The sequence below is a fragment of the Ruditapes philippinarum genome, unplaced genomic scaffold (assembly GCF_026571515.1).
Source record: "Ruditapes philippinarum isolate M1 unplaced genomic scaffold, ASM2657151v2 ctg5157_1_1_1_1, whole genome shotgun sequence".
NCBI lineage: Eukaryota > Metazoa > Mollusca > Bivalvia > Venerida > Veneridae > Ruditapes > Ruditapes philippinarum.
In genome coordinates, this window is record NW_026867305.1 from 98,633 (window position 1) to 126,483 (window position 27,851).

At 33.1% G+C, this 27,851-nt stretch overlaps 2 protein-coding genes across 3 annotated transcripts; one reads left to right on the forward strand and one right to left on the reverse strand.

Moving 5' to 3' along the window:
* The first annotated feature begins 1,800 nt into the window (after positions 1–1,800).
* LOC132735631 (developmentally-regulated GTP-binding protein 1) lies at positions 1,801–21,456 on the forward strand. The gene is made up of 10 exons (XM_060722607.1): positions 1,801–1,942; positions 5,101–5,266; positions 6,319–6,449; positions 7,686–7,755; positions 8,409–8,578; positions 10,994–11,179; positions 11,893–12,005; positions 12,782–12,904; positions 14,999–15,094; positions 20,239–21,456. Exons 1-10 carry the CDS (start codon positions 1,904–1,906, stop codon positions 20,243–20,245), a joined length of 1,101 nt encoding a protein of 366 aa, XP_060578590.1. The 5' UTR covers positions 1,801–1,903; the 3' UTR covers positions 20,246–21,456.
* A 109-nt stretch (positions 21,457–21,565) lies between these two features.
* LOC132735630 (uncharacterized) lies at positions 21,566–27,799 on the reverse strand. Of its 2 annotated transcripts, none has more exons than XM_060722605.1 (3): positions 27,578–27,799; positions 24,013–25,019; positions 21,566–22,476 (listed from the first exon to the last, which is right to left on the reverse strand). In XM_060722605.1, the coding sequence occupies exons 2-3, from the start codon at positions 24,833–24,835 to the stop codon at positions 21,983–21,985; spliced, it is 1,317 nt and encodes a 438-aa protein (XP_060578588.1). In that variant the 5' UTR covers positions 24,836–25,019; positions 27,578–27,799; the 3' UTR covers positions 21,566–21,982. The 2 variants fall into 2 exon arrangements, with proteins under 2 accessions (XP_060578588.1, XP_060578589.1); XM_060722606.1 differs by lacking the exon at positions 27,578–27,799 and adding an exon at positions 25,815–26,055.
* Between the last annotated feature and the right edge of the window lie 52 nt (positions 27,800–27,851).

The window sequence follows — 27,851 nt, forward strand, 5'->3', positions numbered from 1 at the left end:
AATTTACATGTTAGAGACAATGAAGGACTGATTCTGCAGTATGAATCATATAATTTTTACTGCGTGACTAACGCAGTAAGGGCTACTTTTTGCATATTCTGACCTTTACCTAAATTGTATGTGCCGTTTGCAATGTGTAAATCACTTTCTTTGTTCACTTTACAATATTTACTATTTTAAGACATTTTCAAAAGTTTTATGAAAATTAGCATGCATCTGGAGGCGTGCTGCTTTAAGGCTCCACAAGAACTGATGAAATTTAATCTTCTTACACTGGATGGGAGCCTATTTCATACGAATGAAGACATGTCGTTATCATTTTGTGTCATTATAATGTATTTTAGAAATCTTTAACTATGCCAAGCACTGTCTGTGACAACCCAACATCAGAAAATTATATTACAGAAAAGTGTCTCAATGCCAAAGTATATACCAATGTATACCCGTCTACACAACTTTTTAAAAAAAAAATATGTTTTGTCAGTTTAAAATCATTGTTGAATGATATTCTATTAGGTTTGCAATCCATTTTTTTTCCGTACAGGTCAAATATTCTTAACGAAGAGCAATCCGCTGTTTCAGGAACTGAGAGTACGGACTCCAGCCATATCACCTTAAACAGCCAAAAAACGGCGCGAATATTGATATAAATTAATGTATCAGCAAAACAGGCTAAAAATAATAAATGCTTATTAATTGAAGTACTTTTGATACATTTCTCTTTGTCAATATATCAAACAATATCACCCATATACCTATAAAATCAAGGTTCTAAAGAGGGTTAAAAATTTAACTTCCTTGCATGTCAGAAGTTTTCTTGGGCAAATGAAAAAAGTCTACCGTACTCGTATTTCAAAATGTGCACCAGAATAGGCATCAGAGACCATCATTTACATGGAGTGTAATCGTTTCGGGCTGATTTGGAATATTTCCACGTACCTGAACTGGTTTGGATTTATTTCACCGGATTGATTAAGATAAAATGAATTTTAAGCTTGACGAGGTAAGAAAATATAAAAGATAAACACATTTACATCTGTTAATCTTTGCCATGTTTAAGGAATTCATATACAACTTTATAAGGTAAGTTAACGGTCTTTTATAAGTTGTCAAGCTCAAAATCCAATTTATCTTAATCAATTTTGTGAAATAAATGAAAATCAGTTCAGGAACGGGGAAATATTCCAAATCATCCCGAAACGATTACGCACCGTAATATGCAGTTTTGTATGTGTGTGTTTGCTTGTTTGTTTGTTATGTGTTTGATCAGTAAGACAAAAACGTCTGTTTCCAATAAAGAATGTATAAATCATGTATACTTTGAATGATGCATTCCCTTTTATAGGCCAGGTTAAGTTGGCCTTCTCTTAAAAAAAATTGTTAGATTTTTTACCGACATGATATATATTCATGTTGTGTCCACCTATTGTGCAGAGTTTAAAACACAGCATGTAAATTAACATGGAAGCCAAAACATTTACACCGAAAGACAATTATAATTGTATCAGAATTTTTCAAAAATAAATTTGAACATAGTAGATCTTTAATTAAATTTCATGATTATTTATTAATGTAAATACCTTAATTGTGAATTAACTTTTGACGTATAACTACAATGCATTTTCAGTGAAAATGAAGATTCTTTTTAAAGATTTTTCTATTGTCAGCAAAGTGATTGTCTCTTAGGTGCTTATAAAGAAGTAATCAGTCAAGCAACGTTTCTTGACAGTAGAAATGTGAAAATTAATGACTAAATGTTAAAAGGCAACTAGAAAACATTTAGTAGCATATTGCCTTGATTAAATATCACGTTACACCGGCTTGTTAACGACTTCCGGTTGTGAAAGAAGTCCACATTTCTTTTATTTTTTTGTTTATTTTAACTGATTGTCCTCGAATCAAAATGGGAATTCTTGAGAAGATATCTGAAATTGAAGCCGAGGTAATTTACTATGAATAACTGATAACAGGACGCACTATTTTCTGTGTAAAACAACTTTAATCCCGGTGATAATATGATTCGTCCCTCTAACAATTCGACCCATAATGTTAATTTATCAAAACAACCAGATACTTATTATAATACTTATTTTTCCCGGCAAATTGTAATAAAAATAATTTATCTGATACATCTACCTTTATTTATTGTTTCATTAAACTGATTCAGATTAAGTGATCTTGCTTTTTAAGAACTAGATCTACATCTCACTAACAAAGTTCTATGCTCCTGCGTTTATGAATAAATTATGCAAATGAGCCGCCATGTTGGTGTTTCGATAAGCGTGTTGGAAATTCTACCTGTTCGTTTTGAAAGCTCGTCCTAACTTGCAATTTCTTATAATGTATGAAAACTTGGTTTTGTTTCATTGCATATTGAATGACAGGTATTGCAAAATAAATATAATAAATAATTGTATACGAGCGTTATAAAGTCAATTTAATTCGTCAGAATAATAAGGTTCTGTTGCAGGGTATCGGTAAAAGACTGCTTTTTTTCCCCGTTTTTGAAATTTATTTGAACACGGAGACAATTTTTCTCAAACAGATTTATGAATATACTTTACGTTGCAACAGAGTTTACCGTGTGTCCATTCCTTATTTAAATTGTCTGAGAAGTTAAATCCGTTTGTTTACATGTAAATGTGTACCGTCATTTTGACCGAGTGGAATAAAAACTACCATGAGGCCTAAAAAAAAAATATGTCTGTTTCGGGTAACCCAACCCTACCTATAAAAATGTGCCGACCCTAACTATTTTTTTCCGTTTCTGAGCAAAAAAAAAAATATTCGTTAGCGAATAGAGAGTTACAAAGGGCGGATAAATGCGAATAGAACGCATGAGACGCTTATTATGGCTTGTTTGTTTAAAAGAAATCACATTTTCATTAATAGTTCAAATTTTTATAGGGCCTTCAGTGTTTGATATTACCGATTGTCCTGCAAGTAAAAAGTCCAACGCCGCCGATCGGCAACCCTCTCCCTTACGCTGATCAAATCTCTAAACATCCTGTCTTTCTGAAAATTCCACTCAAAATATGCAGAAATTTGTAAAAATATGTTTCCGTATTTATTCTTATAGATTTAAATCATAGTCTGGGGGAATATGGAGTTATATTAATACAAAAAATCGGCAAAATATTCTATAATCACATATTTTCACGACCTACTTCCTGTTTGATTTTCGGCTGGAATTCGGAGATGAATGAGTTAGTTTAAGTAAATAAATTACAAAACATAAAATAATCAATTGATTATATGCATTAAATGTCAAAATGTCATTTGAGAATCATCATCTAATTAATTTAGCTCTCAACTCAGTTTTAACATAGAAAAATCAAAGCAACTATTCTGAAATAAATAGGGGAGGTGTGTGAGGAGCTTGCAGCAATGTTGAAGCTTGGCAACACCACAAATGATATTAACTCAAGTGATATCCAACTTAAATAAAGTGGTTTTGTATGTTAAGGAATTCAAGGCCACGAAGATGGTTCTGAGATTTGAACTGTTTTCATTGTGTATTACTCACCTGACTTTTGTTCCATGTTCTTATTGTTTATTTTAAAGTGATTAACTTATTTTTTTAATGTAAGAGATTTTCCCCAAAATGTCATTTTTTCGCGCATTTTTTTCCCTACTGAAAGGCCAGGCCTTTTCCAAAAAATTTAAAAAAAAAAGCCCTGCAGAAATAGAAAATAAGGCAATCTCCTAGATTAAACCCCGGTGAATATTTGAAGTAGAATTTCTTCTACATAAAAACTAGAGAAAACGGAATGAACCATATATTTACTCCTGGTTTAGACCCCGAATCCAAATTATAGACTTTGTTAAATTGTACCATAGTGTCAAAATATACACTTTGTAATACTGTAAGAGCTTCAATATGTCAGCACTACAATTTTTAATTCAATGAAATGTGCAGTATTTATTGCATGAATATCAACGTCTAGATTTTTTAACTAAAACTTTGAAACCCAGATCACAGAATGTCATTTAAGCTCTTTTATTGTGCTTAACTCCTAACATGCTAGCAGAGGATTGATCTGCCCTTTGCAACCAATGTAGACTCAGATCAGCAGAATTGCAACCATGCAAGCTGATGAGAATCTGTTTGCTGTTCATGTTAGAGCCAAACTTCAAAGTAGTGCCTGTAGTAAACAAACATCAACATTAACACATAATTGGGTATATTGTCTTTATTCAATATTGAAAACATTAAATGGCATTAAAGCTATGCAGATTTTAATCAGAATTATTGTTTATATGATAAAACATGATAATACAAAGGCAATGACAGTAGTGGAGGAAAGACTGCCGTGTGCAAGAAAACACTCTGAACTAACGGCAGATTTTGAAAAAAAAAAATAATAAAATAAAATAAAATCCCTACCTACCCTACCTAGCAATTTTGGGAAGGTTACCCTAAACAAACAATTTTTTTTTTTTGGCCTGACGGTGATAATACCGGATATGTAATGAAAATTACGCCGTGTAGTGCAAAGTTTTGGACATTGCAATTGAAATTAACACTTACGTTGAAAACGGTGTTTAGCTAGGTTTTCGAAAAGGTCAATTATGAAAGTAATATCTAGGTCAAGACAAAACTGCCATTTTACTGGAAGTGCTTCTTATGAAACAGTAAATTACTGAAAAAGAGAATGTTTGCATTTCTGTCATATATGTAAATGTTGATGCAGTACCCACTGACAGATTAAAAAAAAAACGTTAAAATTAAACTGTACATAATAATTTCTTTAGTTATTATTTATTTAAAAAACATATTTGACACATTTTCTTCAGATATATGAATGATACTGTCTTTTAATGTCACTCTATGACATTAACTGAGTAGCAGTTTTTTCCTCCAAGAGAGACCCACCCTAATTTGCTCAATCATTGAATATTTCATAACAGAGCAATTGGCCTAAAACTTTCATTGATTTGGAAAAGTCCATTTTATTTGTTTTAACTTTTATAGCTACAATGTATATGACTGTAAGTGTTGATCTTTTATAAAATGTATTACATGTACTTTCCCCAATTCAGCATTAAACAATATATTTTTATTATTATATTTTACCATTAATCCATTTTAAATTCCAGATGGCTCGAACACAGAAAAACAAAGCAACGATGGGCCATCTTGGCCTTTTGAAAGCTCGCCTTGCCAAACTAAAACGTGAACTGATTGAACCTAAAGGAGGCGGGGGTGGTGCCGGGGAAGGTTTCGATGTGGCCAAAACTGGAGATGCTAGAATTGGTTTTGTTGGTAGGTATCCACAGTTGTAGTGACATTTCCATAATAAATAGAGATATTTTCTGCGTAAACTTGTGTATTAACTTTATTTTTTTTTGTACAGAATTATTCATTCAATCATATTTAATTATTTTCTTTCAAACAAATAACTTTTTTATTTCAATTTAATTAAAAACAGGCCAAAATCATAAAGTTAATTATTACACTCAATTAGGTGAATTCCCCAGAGCTATGTACAGAAAGTACCGGAATACGGTGTTTAGCAAGGTTTTCGAATTCGTGAATACATTTGTAGCTGGTTCTGTGATTATTTAGAATGAAAGAAACAGTCTGCCTTGCATGCAGTGAGTGATATTAATTTTAAAAGAAATATTTTCTTTTCACATGCCAAATGCATTTTTACAACTATGTTGTTCCCTCAAAATTTGTAATGACACTAGTGCAGGTTATTATCCAGGAAGTTCGTAAGTTGTTTAAATAATCTTCAAGCTTCCATCACAATCTACAAATGTAGCTAAAATTGAGATGCTTAAACCAAACTTTACTTTGTTAGTTTGTATTGACTCCCTTTTATGATACGTTTAAACAAAACTTTACTTTTTATTTACCCTTCCAGGTTGTGTCAGATTTTATGTGTACATATTCTTTACATGTTCTAATTCAGTGATATAACTACTACCCTAAAATGGTACTGTTCCCAATAGAAAATAGATATTAAAGTTCCCAATTTCCAATGTTTAAATTCCCAAAATGGCTGTTTAAAATGCCCACAACACCCAAGTGATTTTTCTAAAATCATTTAAATCCAACATATTCATATAAATCACCACTAAATAGTTCTATCTTGACAGTAGAAGCTGTTAGCTATCTTTATTCATGATGACTAATCTTATTTGTAGCTGAATAATGCATTAAAAAAATTCCCAATTTTAGTCAAAATTTTTTTTAGTCAAACACATTTTTTTCCCAATCAGTCTGGTACCGGCACCATTCTCAAAGTAGAGAAAAAAACGCTTTAATTTGTTGCCTTATTGTGTAAAAGTTTTATTAATCATATATTTAAGGATTTCCATCAGTTGGCAAGTCAACTTTATTGAGTAATTTAGCTGGTGTTTATTCCGAGGTTGCTGCATATGAGTTTACTACTCTAACCACTGTACCTGGTGTAATTAGGTACAAAGGAGCTAAGATTCAGGTATGATTCAGTTTATTAGCCCTGAAGCTGCTGCTGAAGTTTTGTAATGGATATGACCTGCTTTGAATTTGGAACAGTCTATTCAAAGATGAAGATTTGTTTGATTGGGTTTTATGTCACATCGACACAGTATAGGTCATATGGCAACGTTCCAGCTTTACTGGTGGAGAAGGACATCAGGTGCCCTTCCGTGCATTATTTCAGGCATGAACAGGGACTTGAGTTGAACCACTGACATTCTGTAAGCTAGCTGAATAGCTTCCTCACATGAAAGAATCCAAAGTTCCTTTTGGGATTCGAACCCACAGTGGTGAGGGGCAAGTGGGTTGAAGACAACGACCAAACCACTCGGCCACAGACCCCCCTCAAAGATGAAGAGATTTGAATATCAAAAAACAAAAATTGAGTTACTTACAGTATTTAGCCATGTGTGACAGCACTGATATATAGGCTGGTCATGTTCTATACTGATGAAAGTCTCTATGGTTCCAGCAGGTTAAGGCTTAGTTATGATATATATGGGAGCATACATGTATATGTTCAATATTTGGTAGGAATATACCTTAAATAGTCCTCCAACTTTGAGTATAGTTTACACATATTTTTTGTTGAAGTACATTGATCACCTTTAGGGGCGTCCGTGGCCTAGTGGTTAAGGTCATTTACTTCAAACCACTTGCCCCTCACCGCTGTGGTTTGAATCCCGACAGGGACTTTGGATTCTTTCATGTGAGGAAGCTATACAGCTAGCTTACGGAACGTCTGTGGTTTTACTCAGGTGCCCGTTCGTGCCTGAAATAATGCATGGAAGGGCACCTGAGGTCTTCCTCCACCAGTAAAGCTGGAACGTCACCATATGACCTATGCTGTGTTGGTGTTATGTAAAACCCAATCAAACAAACAAAACCTTTAGCATAATGTCTTGTTCTTACTCGGATGTGTAATTGGTAATACCAGTATCTTGTATAAAAACATTGTAAATGTTTAAATAATGTGAAAGGTCAAATAATTTTATGAAATAGTTCTTTTTTGGAATACAAAAATGTTGGGTAGATTTAAAAGTAATTACCTTTCCACTGGTCACATTACTAGTTGATTGCATGCAAGATTATTTTTTACTTTAAGATGCTTGTTACATGACTTATTAATATAAATTACAATAGCTATTTTATTTTATGCAAATGTATTTCTGTACTTTTTTATATATCTTGAAAAATAATGTACTTTTTCTTACAGCTGTTAGATTTACCAGGTATTATTGAAGGAGCCAAAGATGGCAAAGGTCGTGGTAAACAGGTTATAGCAGGTTTGTTAGTTTTTCATTCTTTTTCACCATTATAGATGACAGTAAACTGTAGCCTCGATAACTCGCTCTTCATTATAACGCTAATCTCAGTATAGCGCTCATAGACCTTGGCTCCCAAAAAAAAAAACATTGAACAGTAAGTAAAAAAAATCAGCATTATATTTATGCATGTGGTGGGTGGGGTAATGCGGTAATTTCGCAATGAGCGTTCTAATGAGAGCCTCGTTAGAACGCGGTGTTGAGACATTGGACCCCAACATCAGCGTTTTAATGAGGCTGAAGTGTACTACTTTATAACCATGATAAAATTTTCCTTTGTTTAGAGACAAGTGTGGCTGTCATTCTCTATCGGCATTGGCATAACATATTGGATAAGGTTAATTGCTTGACTCTTAATTTCACTTTACAACTGAATGTACTGTATTTATTTGAAACATCATGCTTGTCTGTGGGATCACAATACTGACCTTGGGCAATAACTCTAGCTTGAATGTTTTATATGTTTACAAAATTGATTCGCTTTTGTTAACAAAGATAAATTGAAGAGATGGTTTTTTGTTTTTATAACCATACTCTGAGAATATGGCCGTGTTTTGTTTCTTTAAAGATTTTCTTTTGAAATTTGTCTTAAATAAGTTTTCTCTCTATTTCAGTGGCAAGAACTTGCAACATTATATTTATAGTGCTAGATGTACTGAAACCATTACAGCACAAACGTTTGATAGAGTATGAACTCGAAGGGTTCGGTATACGACTTAACAGAGACCCGCCAAATATTGGCTTCAAGAAAAAAGACAAGGGGGGACTAAATCTCACTGCTACGGTATTACACTACTATATTCATAGACATTCTAAGTGTAAAATTGGAATTGTTCCCTTTTGCATAAGTTTTGTTTATTGTAAATTGTTCAACTTGTAATTTTATTGAGAAATCTCTATTCGCATAAATAGTTTTTCTGAAAAATTTCCTAACAACCTATTGATGTTTTTTGAAAAATACAGAGAACAAAAACAATCTTTAGAATTGTCAAATCTTACATTTTGTACTCTGCAATGAGAGAAGCTTGCAGCACCACAAAGTTCAGTTTCTAAGATAAGATAGCATAGAATATCTTTATTGTTATGCCCCCATTTCGAAGAAAAGGGGGTATATTGCTTTGCACTTGTCGGTCCGTAGACCAAATGGTTTCCGAGTGATAACTAAAGAACCCTTAGGCCTAGGAACTTCAAACTTGGTATGGTGATTGGTCATGACCAGTAGATGACCCCTATTGATTTTGGGGTCAAGGCGTCAAAGGTCAAGGTCACATTGACCTTGTAAGCAAAAACGGTTTCCGATCAATAACTAAAGAACCTTAAGGCCTAGGAACTTCAAACTTGGTATGGTGATTGGTCATGATCAGTAGATGACCCCTATTGATTTTGGGGTCAAGGGGTCAAAGGTCAAGGTCACATTGACCTTGTAGGTAAAAACGGTTTCCGATCAATAACTAAAGAACTTTAAGGCCTAGGAACTTCAAACTTGGTATGGTGATTGGTCATGACCAGTAGATGACCCCTATTGATTTTGGGGTCAAGGGGTCAAAGGTCAAGGTCACATTGACCTCTTGGGTAAAAACGGTTTCTGATCAATAACAAAAGAACCCTTAGGCCTAGGAACTTCAAACTTGGTATGGTGATTGTTTATGACCAGCAAATGACCCCTATTGATTTTGGGGTTAAGGGGTCAAAGGTCAAGGTCACATTGACCTTGAAGGTAAAAACGGTTTCCGATCAATAACGAAAAACCCTTAGGCCTAGGGACTTCAAACTTGATATGGTGATTGGTCATGACCAGCAGATGACCCCTATTGATATTGGGGTTAAGGGGTCAAAGGGCAAGGTCACATTGACCTTGTAGGTAAAAATGCTTTCCAATCAATAACTTAAGAACCCTCAGGCCTAGGAACTTCAAACTTGGTATGGTGATTGGTCATGACCAGCAGATGACCTATTGATTTTGGGGTCAAGGGGTCAAAGGTCAAGGTCACATTGACCTTGTAGGTAAAAACGGTTTCCGATCAATTAACTAAAAATGCTTAGGCCTTGGAACTTTCAAACTTTGTATGATGATTGGTCATGACCAGCAGATGACCCCTATTGAGTTTTGGGTCAAGGGGCAAAGGTCAAGGTCACATTGACCTTGTAAGTAAAAACGGTTTCTGATCAATAACTTAAGAAACACTTAGGCCTAGGAACTTCAAACTTAGTATGGTGATTTGTCATGACCAGCAGATTACCCCTATTGATTTTGGGATCAAGGGGTCAAAGGTCAAGGTCACATTGACATTGTAAGTAAAACCGGTTTTTGATCAATAACTAAAGAACGCTTCGGCCTAGGAACTTCAAACTTGGCATGGTGATTGGTCATGACCAGCAGATGACCCCTATTGATTTTGGGGTCAAAGGTCAAGGTCACATTGACCTTGTATGTTAAAACGGTTTCCGATCAATAACCAAAGAAGCCTTAGGCCTAGGAACTTCAAACTTGGTATGGTGATTGGTCATGACCAGCAGATGACCTATTGATTTTGGGGTCAAGGTGTCAAAGGTCAAGGTCACATTGACCTTGTAGGTAAAAACGGTTTCCGATCAATTTACTAAAAACGCTTAGGCCTAGGAACTTCAAACTTTGTATGATGATTGGTCATGACCAGCAGATGACCCCTATTGAGTTTTGGGTCAAGGGGTCAAAGGTTAAGGTCATGACCAGTAGATACTTGATAACCCTTATTAATTTTTTGATCACTGGGTCAGAAGTCATGCATAATAACCTTATCACATGACTAATTGGCTGCTGATAGGGGGCATACATATTTTACAAACATATCTTGTATTAAAGTTGCAGGGGAAAAAAACGTGACTGAAAACCTATTTGATGTAGTTAGGTATTTCTATCAAGAATTGATAAATACCTTTAGAAGTATAGATATATATTCCATCACCAAGCAAGCAAGAATAATGACCTTATGACCTGAACGCGTGATGGTGTCAATTATTAAATTATAATTAAACTCTATTGACCTTTTGATGCCCTCATTATTTAGTTGGGGCGGAAGCATATATATTTGCCCTTGTCCATCCTGCTGTCATTTTGTCCATCTGTAGACTGTAACAACAGTGGAACAAGGTGGAATTCGTGTCCTGTATTCTTTATTTTTGGATACTCATAGAAATTTTTGTCTCATTGTACTTCCAGGTTGCTCAGTCAGAGTTGGACCAAGAGTTGGTAAAAACTATTCTAGCGGAGTATAAGATCCACAATGCTGATATAACATTGAGAGGTGACTACACGACGGAGGATTTGATTGACGTGGTAGAAGGAAACAGAATTTACATACCAGCTATATATTTACTAAACAAGATTGATCAGATTTCTATAGAGGTAATGAACCTTGTCGGCTTAGTGCGCTGGTTTAATACAGTGGCTTGAAATCCTTTGGTGCCACAAATTTTGTGGTGAAACTTTGTGTTTAGAATCTTTCAAAGCAAAATAGCTTGGTGTTAATACCAAAAAACAATAAGGGCCGTTTTCATCTCGATCATTGTTATGTGAGGGCTAGTAGAATTTCAGACAGGCCTCTAAAATTTTCCAAGTTGCTATTCTGACTAGCCTTTGTAAAATGAGCCATTGATTACCTTTGTTTCTGAAAGTAAAATGATTGAATTTCCAATAACTGTGTAACAACTAACTTCCCTTGATTCAAGGAATAACAATATTACACCATTCTTAATTTTACTATTCACTTTCAAAGATTAACAATATTTGGCATGTAAAAAACTATTAGGTCAAGTTATATCTAGATATTGCTAACCAATAGTTGCAATTAATGGCTTGTGTTTTTCTGGTCCGAAATTCATTGTAATTCATTTTGTCTTATTTTTTGGCAGACATTTCTGTCCTTTTTTTACTTGGTTTATTGAATGTTTATACATGTATGAATGTATACTATTTAAAAAATAATTTTTCTTTCTTTCCCTTAGATGAAACTTGAATGAATTATATTAAGAAAGTAATATTTGAATAAATTAAATTAAGGAGGTAATATTTGAATGAATTGTCTATGGAAGTAATATTTGACACATTTGTTATTACAGGAACTGGACATTATATACAAAGTACCTCACTGTGTACCAATCTCAGCTCATCATAAATGGAACTTTGATGATTTATTGGAAATGATGTGGGACTATCTAAGACTGTGCAGAATGTAAGATTTTCTGATTTTGATAATATTTAATGTTATAATTATGCCATTCCATTTCACTTTTGTCACTATTAATATGTGGCAATACTGTCCAAATACTTTAAACTTAGATGTTAATGAATTTCTTCACTAATTGAAGGTTGAATATTCAAAGGAAAGAGAAGAAAATAAAAAGACACAAGAAAAGAACCAAATTATTCATTCATCCACTTATTTTCACTGCTAATAATTAAAGAAGAAAAAAAAGTTTAAAAGAACGAATAATTTGAAATATATTGGTATCTGCAGCAGGACTTTGAACCGGCATCTAAGTGGCTGCCATACAGCCATGTTTTATTTACTGCTATGTCATTTAGGCCTAACATCAAGTCAACTCGATTTATCTGGAATTGTAAAGAAAAATTAAGGATCAACAAAAGTTGACTGTATTGAAAACCATATTTACACTGTACTATTGAAACCAATGTTTGGATATGAATATTTCGTAAAAAACCAAGAAAAACTTCCTAAAAATTGATCAGTCTCAAGTCAATATTGTTAGACAATAGATTACTGCATTATCGCTATATACTATTGTCCATACAAATATGTTTGGCTCATATTCACTTCTAATTGCCGGTGAATAATATAAATGAACTGTTCATATTTTGATTTAAAAGTCCCATTAACTTTGAATGAACTATGTCAGAGATAAAGTAAGGCAAATCTATCACATAAATTCAGCAGGTTAAAGTTAAAGAACAGATAAAGGACAAATGCTACTGTTATTAATGTTTTAGTTACACCAAACCTAAAGGCCAGTTACCAGACTACACAGCTCCTATTGTACTGAAGGATGGAAAAAGCTCAATGGAAGATTTTTGTAACAAAGTGCATAGAAGTATCCTCAAAGAATTTAAATAGTAAGTACAATGTATTTCAGTCATCTTTCTTAATTTGCTCATTTTGATGGGGCTTGGTAGTACCAATACTGTTAAAGGAGCACCACTGAGGCCCAAAAGGCCTCAAATTTTATGTGTGATTCTTTTAGTGAAAAGCGTTTGAGTGAATGGCAGCTATAGACTTCGGGGGAGACCCTTCAATGCTCTCAGGTGGTAAATAAAGCCAAATTCTTAGCCCGTCTGAGTATAATGTATGTGAAGTTCAAAGACTTATAACTTGTCTTGAGTGGTCTATTGTCCTCAGTTGATCATATAAAATGGCTCTACCATGGCTGGTCTAATGGTGCTGGTCCATTATACAAGATTTGTCACAGATGTGATAGAATTTAAAAGTGAATTCTTTAAAGTTTTAAGAAAATAAAAAAAATCACATGACCTAGAACCATCTTGTTAGTTTGTTTATTAAATAATCATTTTGTAGTAAAAGTCTAGACCTTTATCAAGTTTATCCAAATCATGATATTTGAAAAACAATTGGCTGTACCCTAATGTGTCACTTCATTTTACAATGACTCATATAAAAGTCTTCTAAAAAAATCCCAACTCTTATTTGTCTTATCAGACCATACTATTGGCTGCTAAGTTTAAGTATTTAGATATTGGAATCCCTACCTTCAAAAATGGGCAGTTCCAATTTCATTACAGGACTACTAAATTTGGTGTTATAATGGTTAATGAATATGCTTATGAATAAACTAATTAAAGGGACTCCACTAAATTTTTTTGACATGACAGGACTTGAAATAATTTTTTGAGATTAATGTTCTATGTCATGTATGTCTAGACCAATAACTTGTCTGCAAAGTTACAGATCAGTCCCTTAAACTGTTCTTCCAAAATAATTATTCTGATTTTGAAAAATGACCCGTAGTTGAAATGTTCTTCTAAAATAATTATTCTAACTCTGAAAAATGACCCGTAGTTGAAGTGTTGCAACACTTTTCACCCAAAACGGCCTAAGAATAACAAAAACATGTGATTTCTAATTTGTTAGCTTGACTATTCGATAAGAATAAGTAGAGCTATTGCAGTCACCCGAGCGTCGGTGTCGGTGTCTGCGTCGGCGTAACCACTTATGTTAAAGTTTTTGTAATAGTTCAAATATTTTCAAAGTCCATTGACATATGGCTTTGAAACTTTTCACACTTGTTCACCATCATGACCCCAACCTGTAGACAGGAGGAGGTAACTCTATCAAGCATTTTGACAGAATTATGCCCCTTTTTCGACTTAGAATTTATGTTAAAGTTTTTGTAATACCTTAAATATTTTCCAAGTCCATTGACATATGGCTTTGAAACTTTGCACACTTGTTCACCATCATAACCCCAACCTGTAGACAGGAGGAGGTAACTCTATCAAGTATTTTGACAGAATTATGCCCCTTTTTTCGACTTAGAATTTATGTTAAAGTTTTTGTAATACCTTAAATATTTTCCAAGTCCATTGACATATGGCTTTGAAACTTTGCACACTTGTTCACCATCATGACCCCAACTTGTAGACAGGAGGAGGTACCTCTATCAAGCATTTTGACAGAATTATGCCCCTTTTTCGACTAAGAATTTATGTTAAAGTTTTTGTAATACCTCAAATATTTTCAAAGTTCACTGACATATGGCTTTGAAACTTTGCACACTTGTTCACCATCATTACCCCAACCTGTAAACAGGAGGAGGTAACTGTATCAAGCATTTTTTTTACTATCAAGCACTAAGAATAGTCAAGCGTTGCTGTCCTACCGACAGCTCTTGTTTCTGAGTAAATCACTTAATTACCTATGCATATCTGGCTCTTTTAATGCCTCAGTTGATTTATGTACGAAATTCAAATTTTATGTTTTTAGGATTTTAAACCTCAGTGGAGTTCCTTAAATATGATATTAGAACTTATATATGAAAAATAGGTGGAAAATTAGAAGGCAGAAAAAAAACAACTTGCCAATGAGATGGAATTTAAGTTTATTGTGTTTTTAACTTTTTTCATTTTTTTTTTAAATTACTTGTTTGTATAGATAGGAAGAAAACATATTTATTTCTTTATTTCTTCTTTTAGTGCTCTTGTATGGGGATCATCAGTCAAACATCAACCACAGAAGGTCGGAAAAGAACACATGCTTAATGATGAAGACGTTGTACAAATTGTTAAAAAGTATATAAATCATTATTTTATATTTCTTTACTTTTGTGACCATTTTTACCTATGTTTATTTATCATTTATGTCTGAATTGAAGTATATATTGAAGTTATCATGCTGATTGTAAAAAGTTGCAATTTTGATTTTTTAAAAGAAAGAAAGAAAGAAATATACTAGCAGCAAAAAAAACCCCCTAGCTTTCTGATAAAAAAATGGTTTTGAATCCACAAACCATCATAGTTGCATATCCTCAAGAAATTAAACATATTTTTATGTTTCCCAGGAAAGAGATGTAGACAATAATTAGGGCATTAATATCTGTTTGGAATTTTGGCCTATGTGACATTAATAAATATCTTCAAGAAATTATCAATTGAATTATTTTAAGTTTTAAAATTACTTATTACGACAATGAAACTTGTTTTTTAGCTCACCTGTCACAAAGTGACAGGGTGAGCTTTTGTGATCGCTTTTCGTCCGTCGTCCGTCCGTCCGTAAACTTTTACTTTAAATGACCTCTCCTCATAAACCGCTGAGCCAATTTCATCCATACTTCACAGGAATGTTCCTTTGGTGGTCACCTTTAAAAATTGTTCAAAGAATTTAATTCCATGCAGAACTCTGGTTGCCATGGCAACCAATAGAAAAAACTTAAAATATCTTCTTTTAAAAAAACCCAAAGAGGTAGAGCTTAGATATTTGGCATGACACATCTTCTAGTGAGTGTCTATCAAGTTTGTTCAAATAAAAGCCCTTGGGTCAAAATTGGCCCCGCCCGGGGGTCATTGTTTTTCCTTATATGCATATAGTAAAAACTTAAAAAATCTTCTTTCAAAGAACCCAAAGAGCTAGAGCTAAGATATTTAGCATGAAACATCTTCTAATGGGTGTCTACCAAGTTTGTTCAAATAAAAGCCCTGGGGTCAAAATTGGCCCCGCCCCAGGGGGTCATTGATTTTCCCTATATGCTTATAGTAAAAACTTATAAAATCTTCTTTTAAAGAACCCAAAGAGCTAGAGCTAGGATATTTAGCATAACATGTTCTAATAGGTGCCTACCAAATTTGTTTAAATAAGAGCCCTGGGGTCAATATTGGCCCTGCCCGGGGGGTCATTGATTTTATTTATGTGTATAGCAAAAAATTAAAAAATCTTCTTTGAAAAAACCCAAATAGCTAGAGTTAAGATATTAAGCATGAAACATCTTCCAGTTAGTGTCTTCAAAGTTTGTTCAAATAAATTCCCTAGGGTCAAAATTGGCCCTGCCCCGGGGGACATTGATTTTCCTTATATGTGTATAGCAAAAACTTAAAAATCTTCTTTGAAAAAAATCAAATAGCTAGAATTTAGATATTAAGCATGAAACATCTTCTAGTGAGTGTCTTCAAAGTTTGTTAAAAAAAAAAGCCCTGGGGGCAAAATTGGCCCCGCCCTAGGGGTGTCATTGCTTTGAACTATATGTGCATAGTTAAAACTTAAAAAATCATTTTTTAAAAAACTCAACGAGCTAGACCTTAGATGTTTAGCACGAAACATTTTGTAATGGGTGTCTACCAAGTTTGTTCAAATAAAAGCCCTGGGGTTTAAACTGGCCCCACTCTGGGGGCCTATATACAGGTGAGCGACTTCAGGGCCATCATGGCCCTCTTGTTATATTATTCGGTGGACTTCGGGCAATTTGACGGACTAAGCCGAATTGCTTTCCGTAGTTCTATTTTTAACTATGGCAGGCTGTCAACCAATTCCTATATTCCTATAAAACTCCTATATTTTGGGTCGGAATCCTATATTTTAAAAAACCTCCTATTTTTCCTATATTCTCCTATATTTTGAATATTTTTCCTATATTTTTTATAAAAATTATTGCCGAGGAATTCAGAGAGATTTAAATTTTGGTACTGCTTTTTGCCTTTTGTATTTTACAGGTTAGAGAATGTGTATGCCTGCATCAGCATCACATTACTATGCTCAAGGCTGCTGTGCTCCACATAGCAATCTGCATGGTCACCATGAAAAGCAGTGCATCAGTATGTCAACTTATTTCAGGTGACCATTCAGATGATGGTCATGCATTGCTGTAACTTTCTTGCAGGATGCTGATGCTGTGGTTCAAGGCTAATGCAGGCTGTCCAGGGTCCCTAAAATTCCTGAAAAATCCTAATTTTTTTCAGTTTAGCTAAAATTCCTAAAAAAGTGAAAAATTCAAAGGGAATTCCTAAAAATGTCCTATTTTTTCACTGAAATTCCAAATTTTTTTTATCTTTTGTTATAAACATATTTATAACTTGTAACCCTGTCAAAATAATCACGGACATAACTAAGTCAACCATGTTTTGAACATGGTCAAAAATGATTTGGGCATGATTTGCCAACTTAAAATTGATGACAATGAAATGGTTTCGTTTTAGCTAAAAGTTACTTTGACTATGTCAGTAACATTGCTATTTCATAATCAAAGCAGTTGTTGATAATCATGTTAACAACAAAAACACTACCATATCATGGTCCTGAAACTCAAATCATAACCATAAGAGGTCCACTTATTCTGGAATATTTTGACACTGTTTTGCCAACTTCAGATATCTTGAATTTTATGTTTGTTCATTTTATCCAAATTTCTGAGGTGGTCCATTTATATCATATCATATTTGAAAATGATCATTATGAAGCTGTTGTAACACAATCTTACTTAAAGACATGTATAAATAGTTGTCAAAAATTAATGTACAATTTGTTTACTCACAACTCTTTTATTTAAATCTGCATAATATCAAAACAACATTGTAAAGTACTGAATGGGTTAAAATAGACTTTGAAAAATTAATTCTTTCCCTCATACTTATTTATCCTTTTTGATGTCTTTGTAGGAGAAATTGCTTATTTTGCCACAAAGTTCTCAATTTCATCCAATTCTTGTTCTTTCATTCATATGGTGCAATTTAGGAAAAGACATACTCATATAATTAATCACACTCAAAATAATGTGGCAGTAATATAAAGCTCATTTCCACTTACAATGTACACACATTTTGCAATAAAACTACCATTGAATGGTCAGTGTGATGAACTTTTTTGATATGCAATTCTTTGTGTTGTGTTCTTTGTGTTGATTATAGATGCTTCCCATTTATTCAAATGACTGTACTAAGGCAAATGCCTTTTTAGCTCGACTATACGAAGTATATGGAGAGCTGTCCTACTCGCCCCGGCGTCGGCGTCCGCGTCCAGATTTTAGATTAAAGTTTTGGTGCAGTAAAATATTTTTCACTATAACTTTGTCATTTCTTAAGGTATCAACTTCAAACTTCAAATATATGTTCCTTATCATCAACCACATCTTATGTGACAAGGTTCATAACTCTAGCATCAATATTTTCAGATTTATCTCCCCTTGAACTTAGAATTTTCCTTAAAAAATACTATTTTTTACTGATACTTCTTTATTTCTTAAGGGACCAACCTCATACTTCAAATATATGTACCTTATCATCATCCCCATCTTATGTGACAAAGTTAATAACTCTAGCACCAATATTTTCAGAATTATCTCCCCTTGAACTTAGAATTTTCCTCAAAAAATACTATTTCTTACTGTTTCTTCTTAATTTCTTAAGGGATCAACCTCATACTTCAAATATATTTACATTATCATCATCCCCATCTTATGTGACAAGGTTCATAACTCTAGCACCAATATTTTCAGATTTATCTCCCTTTGAACTTAGAATTTTCCATAAAAAATATTATTTTTTACTGTAACTTATTTATTTCTAAAGGGATCAACTTCATACTTCAAATATATTTACGTTATCATCATCAACATCTTATGTGAGAAGGTTCATAACTCTAGCACTAATATTGCAAGAATTATCTCCCCATAACCTTAGTTTTATTTACTAGAAAAATGTTATTTTTTATATTAACTTTTTTATTTTTAAAGGTAACTACCTCAAACTTTAAATACTTATTCCTTATCATCAATTACATTTTATGTGACAATGTTCATAACTCTTGAAGCAATATTTACAGATTTATCTCTCTTTGAACTTAGGATTTTCTTAAGAAATATAATAACTTTTTATTTTTTTAAGGTATCTACTTCAAACTTCAAATATATATTTTTCTTATCATTACACAAATGTTGTGTGGCAAGGTCCATAACTCTAGCATGACTATTTCTAGAATTATTTCCCTTGATCTTGGAATTTATGTTAACAAATGTTATTTTTTTACTATAACTTAATACATAATTATACATAATTGATTTTTCTTTCATAGTTTTGTCCTCCTTACTGCGTCCAGTATTTTATTAGTCGAGCTTCGCTGTCTCCTGTGACAGCTCTTGTTACTTCCTACTTTTACAAAAAATTTCATTTGTCCATATTCAAAAGCTGCATTATGCAAGAATTTCACTGTATAAGAATTCCTTTTAGACACATAGGTAGAACATGTTCTTTTTGACATGTTCAGCCAATGGTTTGAACATGATTTGACTATGACCATTTCCGCAGGGGAGGCAATTGACCAGTAAGTCCACACTGGTATCACCTTTGCTCTAACTAAACTAGAGCATTATTTGTGAGTTACTTTTGTGTCAAATATGCAAAGGTTAGCCCACATCATGGTCCTTTGGGACCTTAGTTTATTTGGTTATAAAATTGCAAATTTTAGCCCTAAAATTTCTATTACATACCCTAAAATTCCTAATTTTAGCCCTAAAATTTCTGAAATATTTCCCTAAAATTCGCCCTAATTTTATGTGGGAAGGTGCTGGACAGCCTGCTAATGGTGTCCTTCACTTATACGGTAGACATTTTATTGTAGAAACAGCATGTGTAAAAGTAAGAATAATTTACATTTATATAAGCATTGGTAAGTTAAACAATTTATGTTGAAAACTCCTATATTTTGCCTCAAAATGGTCCAAAAACTCCTATATTTCCTGCTAAAATATTCCTATATTCCTCCTTTATTTTGGATAAGACCTGGTTGACAGCCTGCTGTGGTTACCAAGCATTGATCATAACAACTTTTCATTGGTCATAGGAGTTTGTATTCCTACGCTTCTTAGTATTTATTCTGATTACTTACCATTTATCATTGCTATTAGAAAATTTTTGTGTTGCATTGAAGTTTCAAATCTGTTTTTCTTTTGCAGGATTTGATCATAGTTTTGGACTAGAAATAAATTGGATATTTACACAGCATTTACACACCTGGAATAACTTACATGCCTGTATTGGCATAATGTGTACATAATGAATGGATGACATCGCATGTATAATACGTTAGAATTATATAATTTTGGGCTGGGCTGCATATGTGTTGAAGGATTTTTGACATGACTGTGTATTAGACTGAGGTACATGTGTTGTACAATTTGGTATATGCGTATGTATTTGAGAAATTGCTTATTCTTAAGACATTTAAAAGTGTGTGACATATTTGAGTGTTGATGACAGTGCCACACATGTGTTTTCTTTATGGGGCATATATATGGAATATTGCAATATATTTGTGAGAGAAAGTGTTATATTTGTCAAGTGATGTCAGACTTGTGTTTGACATAGTAAGTTATGATATGCCTTAAACATTGCTTTGTGTGACTTTGCCTGGACAACACATGTTTTGGGCAGTTTTATCATTATGCATACTAGTATATGTTTTACACAAGTCCAGATTTATACTAAGACAGTGAAAGGCACACACATGTATGCCATGAATTGTTTAATTATACTTTAAATTGAAATTTTGACCTTGTTCCTGCATGATAAACATTGTGACAGTACTGTGTAATTGGGTTGTTACTAGTTACTAGTTTGAAATATGTTGACTGGTTTCTGTAAACTAATAATTAGATTGGTTCCCTTGAAATATGTTTACTTAGTTTGAAATATGTTGACTGGTTTCTGTAAACTAATAATCTGATTGGCTCCCTTATAATATGTTGACTGGTTTCTGTAATAATTGGATTGGTTCCCTTGAAGGTAAATTAGTATAACCCAGTCTGCTGTGTTATTAATTAAGAATGATAAAAGTCTTACATGGATTTACCATTCTAATTTTTTGCAATTTTGTTTAATATTTGTTTACATTCAATATACACATGCATTTTAATTGAAGTCTTACTTTTCTGTGTTTAAAACGTTTTGGCATGTGGCATCCATAGATGTATATTTTTTCTCAAGCTTTCATTAAAGGAAGAATAATCCAATATGATGTGACAGTTTGATTGAGCTAGTTTTTCAGAAAATGGTTACAATACGATTTTGCTTTTGAATATTGGCTGTGTTCAAAGTTTGATTGATCTTTGTTAAGTGCTGTCATTTTATGCCTGTTTTCATTTAAGAAAATACAATAAAATCATTTTCAGCTATTTTGTGTCCTTATCATTTGTAACGCTTTATCATTTGTAACGGAAAAAAAACAACAAGAAAAATCATGTGATAAAATGACCATTGTTTTTCAAAAAATAACCAGGTATATTTTTTCTTGCAGATATTTTTTATTGCATTTTTTACATGCAGACTGAAAACAAACAAAAACACATGAAAATAAGATGAAGTAGAATATGCACAAACACAAGACAAAATTCATAGAATAAGCTTTAAAGAATGTTTCAGTTTACAGGATTTCATACTGTAGATAAAAAGATGAAAACAAAAACACACACAAAAAAAGAAAAACTTTTCGCACATGAAGATGGAATCTGAAAGTTTGGGAAGCCTCCTTATCATTATTCCCAGCTATAACATAATTTAAGATGTGCATATTTCTAATTTGAATGTTTGCGTAGCATTTTTGTTTGGCAAGCCTTTGTCGTGTAGGTCATCACCTTGAATGTCATCATTAGTCGAAGTATGTGCCATTTTAAAAATAGGCCCCAAAATGTTTTTATATGATTACGTAGATGTAACTTTCACCAGCCTTGAACCTTCTTGAATCACCGGTAAATGATTGAAGGTGTTGGCCAATGGCTTGTATCGTTTTTTACATTTATTCGTTTTATGCACACTAAAATTTGTTTTCTGACTGACTGAGTTTCCAGTCACACTCAAAGGATCTTGACCGTCTGGGTTCCCAGTTATATTTAAAGGCTCTTGAAATACAACACGCTTTACTACTGGAACAGTTTTGATTGCGACTTTAGCTCTGTCTGGTGTGCTTTTCCCACTTGCAGACGATAACAAAGCTATCTCGCGTGACAGTTCCGCTTCCTTCTGCGCACGCTCCTTTCGCCGTATTTCCGCTTCCCGTTGCTGCTTTTCGTTTTGGAGTTTTTGCCGCATTTGCTGTCGTCTGATTTTGTGCGTTCCGGACATGTCTGTTTCTATTTTATTCAAAGCATTTCTAATAATCAAATCTGCGTGTCTTGTCCTTTCTCGGCGAAGATAACCTAAAATAAAATACATATTCATAATATCGATATCACACACCCGTTCCGTAAATATGGTATTGCACGGCCGTGCATATATTTTGACGTGACGTCATTAGCGTTATACAAACATAGTGTAGAGACGCGCTAAATGTAAGCGTTATACTATAGGCGCGTCAATGAAAAATGACTCTTTTTTCACTTTAAACGGTCTTTATTTTGGGTATGTGATACATAGAATATCAAATTCGTGTAAGTTCATTACTGAATTTATTGCACTCGTTGAATAAAATAATATTATGCTCGCCAGAGGCTCGCATAATATAATTTATTCAACTCGTGCAATAAATTCAGTATTGAACTTACACTCATTCAATATCCTCTATTTAGTGCTAAAATTATAGGTCAAAGAGTTCAAGAGTAGTTTGATTACTATTAAAGGATAGCCTTAATATATAGCATTTATTTTTTATTGTATAGCATTAAATTTATTGTTATATACATCTAGTAAGATTTCTTTGACTTTGAAGCTTACATGTTTATGAACTCAAGAACAAGTAATTCACAATACTGCAATGCCATCCAAAGAGTACTTTCTTGTTAACGAAATTTCTGAATATAATTTCAGTACATGTACATACATCCTTAATGATAAATGAATCGTTTAATGAACAAAAATTTCCTTGTTTTAATTAATCAAATTTCCATGTTAACATTAAAAAAGACCACAGGCAGCGGTGACTTTTTTTTAAAGGTGCAAAGCATTATAGGTATCAAAATATGGTAATCTGCAGCAAACTATACATGTAGGGCGCTTTATTAACGGAGCGGTCACAATGTATTCACTAGTTCAATACCAAAATGATGCTCTTTCTATTAAACACTATAATCACATATTATATTTTAATGAATATTTTTAGAAAAGTTATATATGTTTATGGACAAAATAATGCTATTTTTTCCTCAATATTCACGGGGTAGGAACTTCTAAACAATAAATGGAATTCGTCCATACCGTGTAATGTTTTACTTCTGGTAGTTGTTACAGAATTGGTGGAAAACGTCAGAAAAGTATTCTTATATTATTAAGAATTTGTAAGGTTTTATGGCCCTATATAAACGGTTGTTTGAATACATTACCCGTTTTCTTTAATAAAAATATAACTCTAACCGTAAGACAAGGTTTATTTTGCAAATAACCGTTTATATACGGCAATATAACCTGTCGAATTTTTATCAAAAATGTATAATACTAAACACTTTTTTATTGCAAAAAGAAATTTATCGACAGCAGTCAATTTCTGATTTTTGGACTATGATAAATTAATATTATATTTATAGTTTATAGTGTTTTTTTCTTCCTGCGCTAATAGATAAAACTATTTTATAGAGCTTTGCTTGTATGGTAAAATATTACTAGAAGAACTTTGTGAGCTTTTTCGCGAACACCGTTACAGTTCCTAAGTCAGTAAAATTCTATCTAATGCGTAAAAGTCCTTTGCCTGTGATACTGAAGGAAATTAGGCAGCTAAAGTTTTGATAAAATCCAAGACTTACCATTTATCCAGGATTTGTCTTTCAGCGACCAGTTACCCCAGTCTGTCATGTCGCGTTCTAACGCTGGCGCCGGTGTGTCATCTGATTTTGATACAACTTCCGTATTATGTCGGCGGACAGAGGGTAAATGTACAGTCCTAGATTTGGTTAGGCCTATTCTATGAACCGTTTTGCCATCGCCATCTTTTGTTGGCGGTTCTAGCTTTACAACATCATCCCCGGAGTATTTATTCCGAATATCTTTACGCTCGGTTACAAATTCCGTGTCTGAATCAGCACTAGCCAAGTCGTCTGCTGCCTTTCTCTCGAGATTATATCGACTGTGACGTTTCCGGTCCGCCATTACTGTCTCAAAACCACTATTGTTATTTTCATTTTCAAGCTTTGCTAGTCTTATATCTATCAAGGTTTTAAGTTTAACATCCTTGGGCTCGGGGCTTTCACTGTGAGTAGGACTTTCACGGTGCAAGGAAATTTCGTGATTCATATCATTCCCGTCATTGATATCCATAAGCTCTTCAAACAAAACTTCCGCACTGCACGAGGTCTGGTTCTCAAGAACCTTTGACCACCGGTTGATCACACTTTTCCGCTGCGTTTCAATCTGAGCAATACTGTAGCTTGCGTGTCTCCCCTCAATTCGGATCAAACGCTCGAGATTTTTCCGTTCTGTTTTGTTTGTACGAAAGATGCACTCCCCTGTTTTACTTCTTGACATGCTTATCGCCCCTTTCATGACAGTGAGAATGGATAAGTTCTTATTCCTTGTGTCCGCAGTCACACTGTCATACAGCGCTTCCACACACTTGTCCAGCCTAACCATGATTTATCCTTGCGTGTATAAACTTCCTTATATTTTACGTATAACAATTACGTATAAAGAATATAAGACCTCTTTTCGACATATTGCTATTAAATTTATTGGTCCATTTTGGGTGGAATGGTATAAACCACATAAAAGTAACAAGTGTGACAATAACTACTCCAAATATCACCGTCGATTATCTCTGAAATAGAAAATAAATGATTCCGTTACAAAACGTACTATTAGTAGCCAAAAAGCGCACGTGAAGGAGCCTTTAAAGGGACTCCACTGATGTGTTTTGATATGATGGGACTGGAAATGATCGTCCAATTAGTAGGTCGAGACCGATAACTTAAAAGAAATCAGATGATTCAGTTGTTCCGTTTTCCAGAATAGTTATTCTCATTGTGAAACAATGACACAAAAAAGCGTTGCAACGCTTTTCCCTCAAATCCCTCAAAGAATAACAAAAACATACGATTTTGAATTTATTTCTTGGTATAAATCTTACTTATCTTTTACAACCTTTTCTGTATGAAATACCTCTGCTGGTCTATGTAAGAAATTCAAATTTTATTTTTCAGGCTGTTAGATGTCAGTGGACTTCCTTTAACAAAATATTACCTCCACAATTTAAATATCATTTCCGTCAATATTCGTAATAGTTCTGTTACTTTTATCTTTCTTTCAAATCGTACTAAAAAATACAAATTACTTGTCTACGCATTATTCATATGAAATGATAGAAATTATGACGAACACTTTTAAAGTCTCTTGTTTCTATTTCCCCAGCTGTACCTAAATTTTATTAATATACATGTCTATAAAATTCAATATAAAACACAAAAAAAACACCTGATGCAAATTGAAACACCAAATTATTACAGCCACTGTTTGTAACCTCCAAAATATTAATACATTTTTGTGTTAATAGTGGCCAAAATTTAACTTTAGGGTACTATTGTGTCCTTAATACATTCATAAAAACAATAATTACTTAAAGTATTTTCCACAGCACTTCAAACCATAAAGTATATCCAATACTTAGTAACTAACCACTCAAAAGTTACAAGACACGTGTTCAATTTATATAACTTGGTCCAAAAAACTCTAATTATAACTAATTACGCTGACGCACATGAACGCAAAAATATTAAACAACTATTCATTTCCAACAGTAACAAAACAAATGGATTTTTGTCCATTTGGCTTTGTGAGATAAAAGTTCCTATTCACGCACAAACATTGGAATTTCATAAATCTATACTTTCTAAAATACCAGAGCAAACATCGAATCCTTTTATGAAGACACTAAGTCAATACAATTGTAAAAAAGCACAGAAGATTATTCATTTCATTTAAATGAAAATATAGGTATTTAAATACAGAGAAAATTAAGTTTAAATTATCATATACTTATGTTTACCATGTATTGTTCTTTTGAAAAATGAAACATGCCTATTTATTGTAAAATCGCGAGCGCTGGGCGATTTTGCTTTTGTGTTTTTTACATCGCTCACTAGATCTCATTTTTTGTTTGTAATTACGTATCGTTCGATTTTTTTCTTGAATATAAAAAAGAAATACGATACTCAGGAGTTTTCCTAACCTGTCTACAAAGATTAAAGATACATCTTACTTCTTTTATTGAACAATTTTACAATATAAATGATCAAGATTTTTTAAAATGGAAATGAAGAACACTTATTTTCGCATTAAAAGATCAAGTTTTAGATTGCAAAAATAGAGAGAGACATACATATTATCTCGCTATCCATGTAAAAAGGAGCTTTTTTTAACGTACATTACGTAAAATAGGTAAAAATGTAAGGGGGGATGTCTCTAGCCAAGTGGTTAAAGGAACTCCACAGATGTCCAAAAACCTAAATCATAAAATTTGAAGAGCTTACACGGAACAACTCGGGCAATTAAAACGGAAAGATAGTAAAGAAATATATTCAAAATTAAATTGAAAATCAATACTTAGTACTTTTCTTAACCCGATTTTAGTTAAAATCGTTTTTAAAAACGCTTTCATATTTAGGTCATATTGCACGACAAAATGATAATTCTGAAAAAAAGCTGTGAGCAAATGATCTAAAATTGTGTACATAATTTATTGGTATCGATCTACAACAAATGGTTTAAAAATCTAGAAAAATATTTCCTGTCCCATCATACCGAACAAAAAACCAGTGGAGTCCCTTTAAGGTGTTGGATTCTGAATCTACGTGGGTTCGAGCCTTATTATGGCCACAACCATATTTTTCCAAATATCATCAGTACTGATTTAATTCTGGAAAGCGGGCTCCAAGGTCGAGTCAGTATAACTTTTAAGGTAGAACTTATTGCTAAATATTTAAAACCCACGCTATACGTTAGAGTGTAATGGAAGTTTAAATAAACTACAAATTTTCTCCACATTCGAAAATATGATTTTTACAATAAAACACTTTAATTAATTAAAAATAATTGGGAAAAATATATATCATGTAAATAAATATGTATAATTTTAGTCCGTAAATAATGCTAAATAGTCTCTTACAATTCTATTTTAGAATGGCTATATGTGCAATGTATATGCATATATTGTATGTATGATTTTATTAATTTTACAATGATTAGACTTAAATGAAAGATTTAACTTGAAACATAATTTTTTTTAAAAAAAACTAAGAAGGAAATCCATACCGCCAGTTTTCAAAGACGAAGACTAATTTTCAGGAAAAAAATATGTTGTAGAAAAGAAAAGTCACTTACTTTACATTCCTCCGGGCGTAATCCCATAATTACTCTGAAATTTCTGAAGTCCTGTATATATGAATATACCCAAAGCGTCAAATCGACAATGTTTTGTTAAATTGAAGAATAGCTAATTCTTTAGTCAATACTTTATTGAGTATCGCATAGATAGTGATTACCGATTTAAAACTTTGACCACTAGAAAATCCATCCGTAGGCGACTTAAATAAGATAAATATCCTTTTAATATTTAGTGGATCTATACCGGTAGATTTTTTTTTCTAGTTTTGTG

Excerpts from the sequence above, each read along its gene's own strand:
- LOC132735631 (XM_060722607.1), top strand. The coding sequence starts at position 1,904 with ATGGGAATTCTTGAGAAGATATCTGAAATTGAAGCCGAG. Across the intron at positions 5,267-6,318 it reads TGCTAGAATTGGTTTTGTTG|GATTTCCATCAGTTGGCAAG; the intron begins GTAGGTATCCAC and ends CATATATTTAAG. Across the intron at positions 8,579-10,993 it reads GACTAAATCTCACTGCTACG|GTTGCTCAGTCAGAGTTGGA; the intron begins GTATTACACTAC and ends TTGTACTTCCAG.
- LOC132735630 (XM_060722605.1), bottom strand. The coding sequence starts at position 24,835 with ATGGTTAGGCTGGACAAGTGTGTGGAAGCGCTGTATGACAGTGTGACT. Across the intron at positions 22,477-24,012 it reads AGACAAATCCTGGATAAATG|GTTATCTTCGCCGAGAAAGG; the intron begins GTAAGTCTTGGA and ends ATTTTATTTTAG.